Source organism: Bos taurus, chromosome 11, assembly GCF_002263795.3.
Source record: "Bos taurus isolate L1 Dominette 01449 registration number 42190680 breed Hereford chromosome 11, ARS-UCD2.0, whole genome shotgun sequence".
In the NCBI taxonomy this organism is placed as follows: Eukaryota; Metazoa; Chordata; class Mammalia; order Artiodactyla; family Bovidae; genus Bos; species Bos taurus.
In genome coordinates, this window is record NC_037338.1 from 62288755 (window position 1) to 62301180 (window position 12426).

Genomic DNA, 12426 nt, shown 5'->3' on the forward strand with positions numbered 1-12426 from the left:
GTTTACTGAGAAGGGCCTGGGGTCTCTCAGGGTAGTTGCTTTTGGGGGCGGGGGGCAGAGGGCGATCTGGACCTATCCGCCGAGTACATAACTATCTTCAATCTCTGGTAAGCGGAAACATTTTTAAGCAGTACGAAAATAACCAATCGTGCTTCAGGTTCTCTCTCTTGCTAAAGTATCTGTGGAAGGCTGGGAGTTGTACTGGTGAAACACTCCTTTCTCAGCCGCAGAACGCGCGGCCCCCATCGCAGCTTCGGCTCCGGGAGTTGCCTCAGGCCGCAGACGCCCCACCCGCTGACACTTCCGTGCGTCTCATTGGCCAGGCCCTGAACCCGCCTCGGCTCCTGACTGGAGGCTGCTCCTGTCTGTCTGCGCGGTGGGTGCATTTCCGCATTGAAGGGGCCGCTCCAAATGGAGGGGGAGGGGAGGTGTTTAGGAGAAAGTGGGGGCTTTGGATGTCGGGATCCCGCAGCTAGGTGGACCGAGGGGGTCAGCAGCTGGGCTGTGACAACTGGCGAGGGGCTCGAGGTGCATTTGTGAGGGGAGAGAGGGAGAGAGAAGGGTGCCTCAGAGGTGACATTCTCTCAGCCTGCAAGTCTTCTTCCAGGGGCGCTACAAACGCCCCCAGTTTCCCAGCTGCTAAAGGAAGAGGAGGAAGGTGGGTCTCGGTGGCGGTTTGGGGAGGGGCCGGGGCGGGCTTCCCACCACTCTAAGGGCGAGTGTGTTGCCCTTTCTGAGGCTTGTAGAGCCAGTCTACTCAACCTGCACTTTGGCCCCGGAGGCCGAATTTGGGGTTCGGCCAAGAGAAACTAGAATGTGTGAGGGTTGGGGCTGACTCCGGTCCCTCGGATTCGGGGCGGCACAGGGGTTCTCCCCTCGCGGGTGGCCCCCTAGTGTCCGCTGCGGGGGAGGGGCTCTGTAGCTTTCGGCCCCTCCCGGGAAAAAGCCGCGGCCGCTTGCAGCTGGGAGGCTGGCGTCTGGAGGCCCCGGCCCGCCTCCGGACGGCACGCCGAATTCTTAGCGCCTCCGAGTCCCGGGATGTTTCTGAGCGGGTAGAAAGGACTGCATCGTCCCCCTTGGCAGGCCTCCCCCTCCTCCCGATCCCTGCTGGGGCGGGAACCGCTGTTGGCCTGAGTTTCGCCGGGAACCGTCCTGAGGCCGGAAGGCAGCAAGGGGAGGGGATGTAGGGGTGCGGCCCGCCTGTGCCCGCGGCCGTCCAGCCCCCGAGGGCGTGGGGACCCGGGGGGGCGGTGAAGCCGCTCTAGATCCGCCTCTTTCATTGATGAAATTTAAGTTCGTGTGATTTTACCTTTTCCGGGAGCCTCCAGCTGGCCCTCATTTGTGTCAGGGGTGCAGTGTAGGCTGGAGTTCCAAGCAGACTCAGTCGCACCAAGTTTCTGTCTTTTGAAAGTGGGGAAGGGGGTTAAGTTTTTTTTTTGTTTTGTTTTGTTTTTTTGGAGGCAGTTTTAGTTTTTTGAGTAAATACTCTCCTAAGTGGCCAAACATAGGAAGAGAAGAAAGAATTCGTCATTTGTTAAAGCAGAAGTGGAAGAAAGACCTCTATAGCGTTGACTCCTCTAGACATTTAAATATATTTATATTTGTAAGCCAGAGTATTTTAATAAATCCCTAAAATGTCGAGATTTGTACAAGGTAAGACACGCTTCTTCTTATCTCCGGGGTTGCTCTAGCAGTACCGAACTTGGGGACCGGCAGTGGAGAGGTTGGTGGGTGGTTTGGAAGTGGAAATGTTCATTTGAGATACTGTTTGCGAAACCCTTTTCGTTAAATTGACATTTGAGCTGTCTTGAGCTGCTGGGTTGGCGTTTCAGATAACGTATCATTTATACCCTTGTAGTCTGCTGCATTTAGTTCTGCCTCCCTGAAATCAGGTTAGTAGCACCCTGGCTTCCCGGGATAGTGGCGGTAAATGATGATAAAACAGGATTTTGGCTGCCGATTGATCCCTGTTCTCTTTTCATGGTCGAAGTCGAGGTAACTCTGGGTGCGGACGGGAAGGGGAACTGAGAGGGTTGAGGAAAGGCAGGTGGGTTTAGCCAGGACGGTTGGGGAAGCTTTAGTGTTCTCAGCTTCTCCGTTTGTGTGTACGTGGTCTGAGTCTCAGATTCATTTATTGCGAAACAGGGAGTAGCTCGTAGAAGCTGGAGGTCATTTCAGCAGAAGAAATGACTTTGCTGCATTGCTGTTTGTTTTTTTTTTTTCCCCTCTTGAAATCTGTAAAGATTATTAGGGTTTCTTTGAAATTAGCAAATTGCTCTCTAATTCTACATGTGTGTTTGGAAAAGGTTTAAAGAATGCATCTCAACTAAATTAAGCAGTAATGTTATGTGTGTGTATGTGTGTGTGTACACTTTGAAACTGATGCTACCTTAAACCTCTGTCATCAGTGTGTAGCATGGGACTTGCCTTCTCTTTATGTAAGGAAACCCTTTTTTTGAGGACCCAAGAGTGTGAAAGCTTCAGCCATCTTGCTGAAAACACAGCTAGTAAAGTTCACAACCACTTAATGTGGCTCTCAATAAATGCAGATGTACTTTAAAAAAATTGTATCAGTAATGGCCATCATTTGGCCCTGGGCATAAAAATGTCATAGTAGGTTTTACATCACTACTTTATTAACTCTTGAGTTTTGTATAATAAAATAAGAGACTTTGACTGCCTGCATTATTTTGAAAACAGATGGGATTCTTATCTGCCTTTAGCACAAAGCTCAGAAATGTCACTTGTCATTAAACTTCTAAATTCATATTATGCTTTATATGTGATGAAGGAAGCCTCTTATGTTCAGACTGAATAAATGTCTTAGTCAAGAATAGAAGGTAGAGGTAACTGTCAGAAGTTTGCTTGTTTTTGTAATGATGACATTTAATTACCAGAAAGCCAGTATTGGAATAATATGCTAGAGATAAGTGGACAAGTCACTTCTTTTTAAAGATTGAGAATATTATTAAACTCCAGATGTTCTTGTTGTTACGGTTTAAAGCAGCTTACAGAAGGGGCGTTGTGGATTGACTGGTGTCAAGTCTTTTGCTGTTAATGGCTAACTAATTGCTTTCAGGAGGTATTAAGTGGTAGTACCTGGGTATATTGTTATTCCTTTCTCTTGTCATCCACTTTTTCTTTTTTAATAAACTTTTTTATCTTGGGATACCTTTAGATTTGTAAAAAAGTCTCACATACATCACAACTAAGAAATTATCACCAGTAACGTTACTATTAACTGAACCACAGACAGACTTTCCATGATTCAATCCAACACTGCATTTACTTGCCATCCAATTTTGCTCTAAATGGTAGTTTTCATTTTTAAATTTGACAATTTTGCACAAAAAGATGACACACCTCTCCCCTCTGAAAAAAAGTTTAACATGATTTTGCTCCTGTTTATCATTGTTTAAATTTGAACATCAACTGTAAATTCTCTGTGTATTAACTCTGTTGCTATGATAAGTGATAAATTTATTGGCACATAAATCCATTGTCTCCGCATATCAGTTTTTTAAGTAAAAGGGTTGGGATTTTTGTTTCTGAATTTTTTGGTAGTAGATGAAATTGATCTTTGCTGTTGTACTTCTTAATATTTCTGTGCATTGATACTTAGCTTGTACCACTTCATAAGGAAAGGAATGGACAAATATTAGGCCCCTAAGGGAGGCCTGGCGAGCAGCAATTCATGGGGTCGCAAAGAGTCGGACACGACTGAGTGACTGAACTGAACTGAAGCTGTTTTCATATGTTGTCTCATTTAAGCTTCACAAGAACCCTGAGAGGTAGTATATTTATAGGTGATGAAATTTAAGTATCTTATCCAAAGTTCACAGCTAGTAAGCACTGAAATTCGTATATAAATGTGTCTAAACGCTTGTCCTTTTGTTGCCTCCTAAGCTAAAAACTTATCAGGAACAATGGCTCCTTTCTCCAACTAGACTGTTAGTTCCCTGTGGGCCAAGATAATATTATATCCCTGGGGGAAATACAGTGTCTTGAAGTGGTAGATGCTCTGAAAGAACCTGTCACAGATGATGGATGAGAAACACAGCACTTTTTTAGTAGTTTAGCCCACATTTGGTTGTAGTTTATTAATAACACCTCTAATATAATTGCTGAGAAAGATAAAAGGGATGGACCTAGGTTTGAATCCTGTTACTGATAGGTAATCATAGACACATAATTTTTCTGAATCTTCATTTTTATTAATACTTATATAAACATTGGGTATTAACACTTATGCCATAGGGTTTTTGAGAAGCTGAAATGAGACAAATTATGTGAGTGCAGTTTGACGGGGCAGTAAATTTTCCTTTCCTTTCTTAAAACGGTGATGGCTTTTTGGATAGCATTGCCACCATAAATATAACCGCATGTCACCCAACAGAAGCAGAACAAGTCACCTATGACAGTTCTTTATTTTCCTATTCCAGTTTTGGTGTTCAGGCCTCCAGCAACTTGGTGATACATATATTTTTAAAGTATGGAGTTGGAGGGGAAAGCTTGAACGATGATGTGAATACATAATTGGTATGAGTTTTTGTTTCAGTCCAGTCGTCAACAAAATTTTGAGCTCTTCTAATATGCTAAATTGGGATTTCTCTTGTATCCCTTATGATGGGCACAGATCTGGGTATTATACCTGTGTGTTGTGTGCACTTATGTTTAAATGTCCTGAAATCTGGTTGCTACACTTGGCTTGAATCTCTTGTCTCAAAACTAGGCTCTGTGCATTATAAGAATGCTAAGTATCTCCATTCTTAAGCACTTTGACTGTAAGTTATTAGGTAGAAATGGTTAACTAATAAAAATATTTAACGTCAGTAGGTAGGAGAATTCTCAGTATATGTAATACTCAGCCAGAAGAAGATTTAACTTATTTTGGGCATCTCTCAAGTCTGTGTTCCTCAGGCACTTAAGATTCCTTCTCATAGGAGGATTGTTTATTGGATCTCTGGCTTAATTCCCTAGTTGGTGTATTCTGCCCTCATGTCACCTTCTGTCTGCCTGTAAAATTGCATCTCCATTTGCTAGTTTTCTCCATCCCAGGGGTTGTTGCAGGGTCCTCAATTATTCTAAATAAATGTGACTACTATTTGATTGAGTACTAAATAAATGTATCTACTACTTGCCATAGTTGGAGGTGATACCTTCTCCTGTGACCTGCTGGTTCATCAGCAGCTAGGACTTTTGCCAGGTGTGTCAATGGGTGCATTTGGAATTTGGCTTCCCAAAGGATCTGAGAGCTACGGGGCAATCTGCATACATGATTTGAAACTTATAAATGGTGCTGGGCCTATTGTCATCTAGCCAACTAAGGCTGTGTTATGTACTTATGCTGTAATTTAGAGGAACTTTGAAACATCTCTTTTTTTTTTCTTTTAATTAAAAAAATTTTTTTTTTGGCTGCGGCACATGCAGGTTATAGTTCCCCAAGAAGGGATCAAACCCATGCTCCTGGAGTGGAAGCGCAGAGCCTTAACCTCTTGGCCACCAGGAAAGTCCCTAGAGGAACTTAAAAAAAAAAAAAAATTTAATCTATCTGAATTATATAAAAATGGCCCTTAATATTCTTAAATTGAAGTCCTTCCTTCTATTTCAGGGAAAGCCATTTGAGTGCCTCTGTGTCACTTAAAAAATATTTGAGGCCTGTCAACTTTTCCATTTGTTGGAATTCTCTTTTCATGTCTTTAGTTTGGTGATTCTTGTTTGGTCAATGGCAGCTAGCCAGGGAAGATTAGTTGAACTAATTATAACAGGAGGGGTCTCAGATGAACATCAGGGTGAGAAGCATTCTGGGGCTTGGTTGTAGAGGTCAGGCCTAAGCCTGGTTCTTCTCAAATCCTAAGACCAAATTTAGCCTGTAGCTGACTATTTAGATGACTAGGATGTTTTCAGCCCAGGGAGGTTGTGGCATGGATTTGAGGCAAGACTAGAGGTGGCAAAGCAATGATTAAGGCACACTTCTCATTTTTTAAAGATGTAGCTTAGCATTCATTATGTTGCTTGAGAAGGAGAAGGATTTAGTTAAATTCATAGTCACAGTTATACATGAAAAATTAAAAGAAATTCAGAGTTGTACTGATGAACACTCTTTGTTTTCTAATGTGGATCTTGGTCAGATCATCTTTGTTCCAGTAAAATGGGTGATTTTGATAACTGGGTCTTTCTTCCAGTAAAATGGATGATTTTCATTTGTGAGAGTCTACCAGGTGGCTCAGTGGTAAAGAATCCACCTGCCAATTCAGGAGACACAAGTTTGATTCATGGGTCAGGAAGATCCCCTGGAGGGGGATATGGCGACCCACTCTAGTATTCCTGCCTCGAAGATCCCAGGGACCGAGGAGCCTGCAGGGCTACAGTCCATAGGGTGGCAAGAGTAAGACACGACTGAGCTGAGCACTCATAAAGAAAATAAATTGAACATTAGAGAAATAAGAAATATTAACTGGTATACTTCTTGGAAGTGTCAGTTTAATATTCTGAAGATAAATTGAAAAATAACTTTAAAAGGAAATGACAATGTTAATTTTGTAATATTGAGGCTTCCCTGGTAGCTCAGTTGGTAAAGAATCTGCCTGCAATGTAGGATACCCTGGTTTGATTTCCTAGGGCTGGAAGATCCCCTGGAGAAGGGATAGGCATCCCACTCCAGTATTCTTGGGCTTCCCTGGTGGCCCAGTTACAAACTATTAATTTTGTAATATTATGTCACATTTTTCATGTAATATACTAATAGTTCACATTCACAGTTCATACTCACTTCCCATTCTCTCTGTATTTATTTTTCTTCATAGAAAATTCCAGTAACTTGTGAATTGTAGTAACTTTGCTTAAAAGATACTTATTTGAGGAACATTAGTTGGGCTTGTAATAAAAATATTCTGAGTCAAAGAATAATATACTGTAATTTTCCAGCTTCCACCAAGTTGAATTTGGTACTTTTTGTGGAAGTGCAGGTATTAGGAGTTCCCATCGGATCTCTCCATTTCTGAAAAGTTAGTATAAACAAGTATTTGAAAGTTTAACTCTGGATTATCTGTAAATATGAATAATTAAGAGTTGACTGTATTAACCTCGTGTAACATGATTCATCCTCATATCCAGAATTTATGCTAGCGGAGAAAATCCCAGTGATATTAGAATAAAACTGTCAGTGAGATCCTCTGAAAATTTGGGATTTAATGAATGTGCAAGTGTGATTCACTTTCCACCCTTTGATTGCTTGGGATCTCTGTGGAAGCTTGGCTTTCTAGACTGTGTCCTTTTGTCACAGCCTACAGTTTCATTTCCAAGCTTTCATGTTTTAACTTGGTGTAATGGTATTTGGAATTTTGGACGTCTTGGTCTTGGGTAATTTGATGGCTTATCCCAGGCACAGTGACTATTAATTGAAACCATATGTCTTAGATCTCTAAAATTCTACCACCAGCCATGCATCTTTCTATTAATAGCTTACTAAATTCTTTGCAAGTTGGGTTGCTAAACTATTGAAAGAAAATTAAACTTTATGTGTTTCTTGGTTGGGTTTATGTGTGAAAAGGGGGATAATGCTCCATTTGAAATCTGTTTCCCAGTTCTGTCGACTGGTGATGCAGGCATTTCCTTTAGTTTGTTGCACAGTAATTGTCTAGGACTCAAATTCTGCCTCTGCCAACAGACCCATTGTTTTTCTCACTCACTGCCAAATGAAATTGACTGTGCCCCCAAAACCATTTTGACAATTAAGGATTGTTTTTGAGAGCCATGGAGAAATTGACTGTTGTCATCTTAGTTACTTATATAAACAACAAAATGTTCTGTTTTCCAAACCTTGCTGGATGTTTGTTAGTTTTTCTGTATAAATCAAGAGAGTTCCATGTTTCTCTGTGATTTTTTTAACTTGTATCTTAAAAAAAACAAAACCACTATTCGTTGTATTCATGTACAAATTCATTATGTTCAGTCTACTGTTTAATTGTTAGTCTTCAAATTGTAAAAAATGCTATTCTAGGGGACACTCTGTTTAACAATGGTTCTACTTGCTCTTTGGCCACAAAGGTAATTGAAGTTTGTGTTTCTCTCTGGTTGTTGCCCTGGCAAAGGCTGATGTGATTTTCATTTATGTTATAACCCTACCTAGAATTTTAAAACTCCCAAAGAGTGCAGGAAAACAGAGTGACACAGTTCTGCACTGTGGGTTCACTTGCGGGTTCATTTATGCCAATGGTAAAATGCTTAGTCCTGGTAATAAAATATTTATAGAGTACATAAAAGCTTTCTTCGATTTTTCATTGCCCAGAAAATAAACAATATAGAAGGAAAAGTGAAGAGCACAAGAGAATGTTTATTATGATGTGTAGTTTTTAATTTTTCATCTTGTGCAGTAACCTCACTTAATAGAGATATTTGAATTTTTGCCAGTTTTCCTTCAGATTTGGTGGCATACAACCTGGAGGTGGCAAACCACGTAAACAAACGCACTGTAACAGAGAAAGGGGAGAACTTCCTCCAGGAAGGAGAAGCAGGGCACTGGGCAGCAGGATTGGGATTCCTGCTTGTCACTGCCACTGTGTCCTTTGGTAAATCAGCATCTCTAGGGCCCTATTTCATTTTCAAGGGAATTAGACTCATCAAGTTATTTCAAATCCTAAAAGATGACGCTGTGAAAGTGCTGCACTCAATATGTCAGCAAATTTGGAAAACTCAGCAGTGGCCACAGGATTGGAAAAGGTCAATTTTCATTCCAGTCCCAAAAAAGGCAATGCCAAAGAATGCTCGAACTAGCATACAATTGCACTCATCTCACACGCTAGTAAAGTAATGCTCAAAATTCTCCAAGCCAGGCTTCAGCAATACATGAACCGTGAACTTCCAGATGTTCAAGCTGGTTTTAGAAAAGGCATAGGAACCAGAGATCAAATTGCCAACATCTTTGGATCATGGAAAAAGCGAGAGAGTTCCAGAAAAACATCTATTTCTGCTTTATTGACTATGCCAAAGCCTTTGTGTGGATCACAATAAACTGTGGGAAATTCTGAAAGAGATGGGACTACCAGACCACCTGACCTGCCTCTTGAGAAATGTGTATGCAGGTCAGGAAGCAACAGTTAGAACTGGACATGGAACAACAGAATGGTTCCAAATAGGAAAAGGAGTACATCAAGGCTATATATTGTCACCTTGCTTATTTAACTTATATGCAGAGTACATCGTGAGAAACGCTGGGGTGGAAGAAACACAAGCTGGAATCAAGACTGTCGGGAGAAATATCAATAACCTCAGATATGCAGATGACATCACCCTTATGGCAAAAAGTGAAGAGGAACTAAAAAGCCTCTTGATGAAAGTGAAAGTGGAGAGTGAAAAAGTTGGCTTAAAGCTCAACATTCAGAAAACGAAGATCATGGCATCTGGTCCCATCAATTCATGGGAAATAGATGGGGAAACAGTGGAAACAGTGTCAGACTTTATTTTTGGGGGCTACACAATCACTGCAGATGGTGACTGCAGCCATGAAATTAAAAGACGCTTACTCCTTGGAAGGAAAGTTATGACCAACTTAGATGGCATATTCAAAAGCAGAGGCATTACTTTGCCAACAAAGGTCCGTCTTGTCAAGGCTATGGTTTTTCCAGTGGTCATGTATGGATGTGAAAGTTGGACTATGAAGAAATCTGAGTGCCGAAGAATTGATGCTTTTGATCTGTGGTGTTGGAGAAGACTCTTGAGAGTCCCTTGGACTGCAAGGAGATCGGCCCTGGGATTTCTTTGGAAGGAATGATGCTAAAGCTGAAACTCCAGTACTTTGGCCACCTCATGCGAAGAGTTGACTCATTGGAAAAGACTCTGATGCTGGGAGGGATTGGGGGCAGGAGGGAAAGGGGACGACAGAGGATGAGATGGCTGGATGGCATCATCGACTCGATGGACATGAGTTTGAGTGAACTCCGGGAGTTGGTGATGGACAGGGAGGCCTGGCGTGCTGCGATTCATGGGGTCGCAAAGAGTTGGACATGACTGAGCGACTGAACTGAACATAAATCAAATTATAGGCAAGCCTATTAAATCATTTTTTAGTCCTTTATTGTGGTTTTATACTGTATCCCTTTACTGTCCTCTCAACAAATGGGTATGACAGGCCCCTTACCATCCATAAAACTTGATGCCAAGTGATGTTATTTAACTAGTTGGCACATCTCTCCTGAATGTTCGGTTTTCCAGAAATGATATTTTCTGGGTTTTTCTTTTGATTTTTAATTGCTGTGTGTTTTTCTTTCTTTCTTTTTTTTTTAGTTTTAAGAGCTACCATCTTGTATGAGAGCAAGGTTAAGCGTAATTATTAATGAGAAATCTGGTTTATGTATAAATTCTAACAGTTAAAAAAATTTTAAGCAAGCAATGCATGATTAACAAAAATCTTGATAATCAAGTATCTCTGCATATCTGGTGGTAGAACAGTTCTCAAAAGCCTGGTTGGTACCTTTTAATTTTTGTTAAAACTCATTTATAGCATTCATATGGCTTTTACCTGTGCAAGTGTTAGGATATACATGGCTGAGTCATTTAAAAGTCTTTGCAAATGTAAATAATCATAGTTTATAATATAAAATAATCAATACTAATAGATTAAAATATAAAATACAATACTTTTAATACTAAAAGATCACATAAAATTGTATAAAACCAACTAATTGATTGTTCTTTATGATTGAATGACATGGACTTTATTTTTCTGTATTTTACTGAATTAAGCTAAATTAAAATATATACATTACCCACTTTTGTTTAACCTCTAAAGTTTGTGAAAACATTACAGTAACATTTATACACAATAATAAAGAATTGAAAAAAATTTAGCGATCATTTTGTCTAGGCCTATAAGTTTGAAATTTCTTTGACGACATCCCTGAAACTGCCTGATAAATCAGCCTCTACTTGAGAAACCTTAGGGACTTCAAGTACTCAAGACACTGTCCCTACTTTTCTTAGCCCTTCTTCTCCATGGCCTGAAATCATGGCTCTTGAACACTGTCTCTTTGACCTTACCAGGTACTACCTCCACTGGACTGGACCCTAACATCTTTATACCCAGACATAGTTGTATCATAGTAGACTCTTACTCATTGATTTAATAAACATTACTTGAGAATCTGCTATGTTTCTAGCTCTGTCTTAAGAATACATTGGGATTACATAGATGAACAAAATACATATGATATATCTTTGGATATTACTGGGTAAGATATACATTGAATAAATCTAGAAAATATGATATCATAAAGGGGAGGTTCAAGGATCTACCACGTGAAAACATGATGGGTGACTGTGGTTAGTTTAGAAAGATTTCTAGGAAGAGGTTACATTTAAACTAAACACTTACAAATGATATATTATTGGCTATTCAAACCACTACAGTGCTACAGACAGGCATCTCAGCAAAGAATTAGTTTTGGGGGTTTTTGATATGTGTCTAATACAGTACAGATTAAAACCTCCACATAGCAGAGTTAGGGTAGAAAGGGGGACCTCTTTGTGTGTTCAGAAGCTACTTACTACCTAGAACTCTAGGAGTGCCACCCCCGACAATAGCAGACATTATTCACGTCACACAGAGTTTAAGCTTTGGGGGGCTGAGAGATCAGAGAGGTTTCCCAGTTGTTGGGATGATTCTTATGATTTTGAAATTCACAACTGGGCCTTTAATTTCTATTTTTTCCTCCTCATTTCTGCTCACCCTTCTCTAAAAGCATTGAGTGACACTTGAGATATGTGTTTTGGAACAGTCTTACAATAGTTAGGATGGTTTTAATTTTATACAGCAGAAAAATACCGACTCAGTTAGCTTAAAAAAAAAAAAAAAAAAAAATGAGAGACTTGAAGTGGGATGTTCCAGAGTTGTTTAATTCAGTACAAAAACAGCATCAGTCTTTTCTTTCTTCTGTCCTTTTAAGTATGTTTGCCTCATTCTTGGGTCAGCTTTCTTCAGAGTCACTAAATATCAGAAGAAACCCAAGGTGAGGGATAGACACATATTCATTTTTCTCAGGTTTCTGTTCTTTCAGTGAGTAATGCCTTTATCCAAAGTTCTTTGGCAAACCATATCTTTGAGGCTCACTGGCCAGAATCATTTTATGTTTCACATTTAAACCAATCCTTGAGAAGGCTTTCAACCAGTCTGGGCCTAGTGCCATCTTTGAAGGCCTTGAAACAGAATAGATGACCAGAATAGCATTGGGGTAGGAAGACCATTGACATGCATGGCTGCTACAAACATGTTCAGATAATTGGAGTATAATCTATATCAGAGCTACTCAAGGCAATAGTAGCAACATTCAGTTATTAGAAATGCAAATTCTCCTCACACTAGACCCAGAATCAGAATCTCTGGGCACTTGCCCAGAAATCTATGTTTTAACAAGCCCTCCAGGAGATCTG

At 40.5% G+C, this 12426-nt stretch overlaps 1 protein-coding gene across 3 annotated transcripts in view; it reads left to right on the forward strand.

Moving 5' to 3' along the window:
- Positions 1-390: 390 nt before the first annotated feature.
- Positions 391-12426, forward strand: part of UGP2 (UDP-glucose pyrophosphorylase 2) — a 56525-nt gene continuing 44489 nt past the window's right edge. The window contains exon 1 of one of the 3 annotated variants that reach the window (XM_005212738.5): positions 391-658. Coding sequence is in view for 1 of the 3 variants with exons in the window: in NM_174212.2 (NP_776637.1) it covers positions 1635-1653 (19 nt within the window). In the remaining 2 variants the exon portion in view is untranslated. 3 annotated transcript variants of the gene reach the window in all.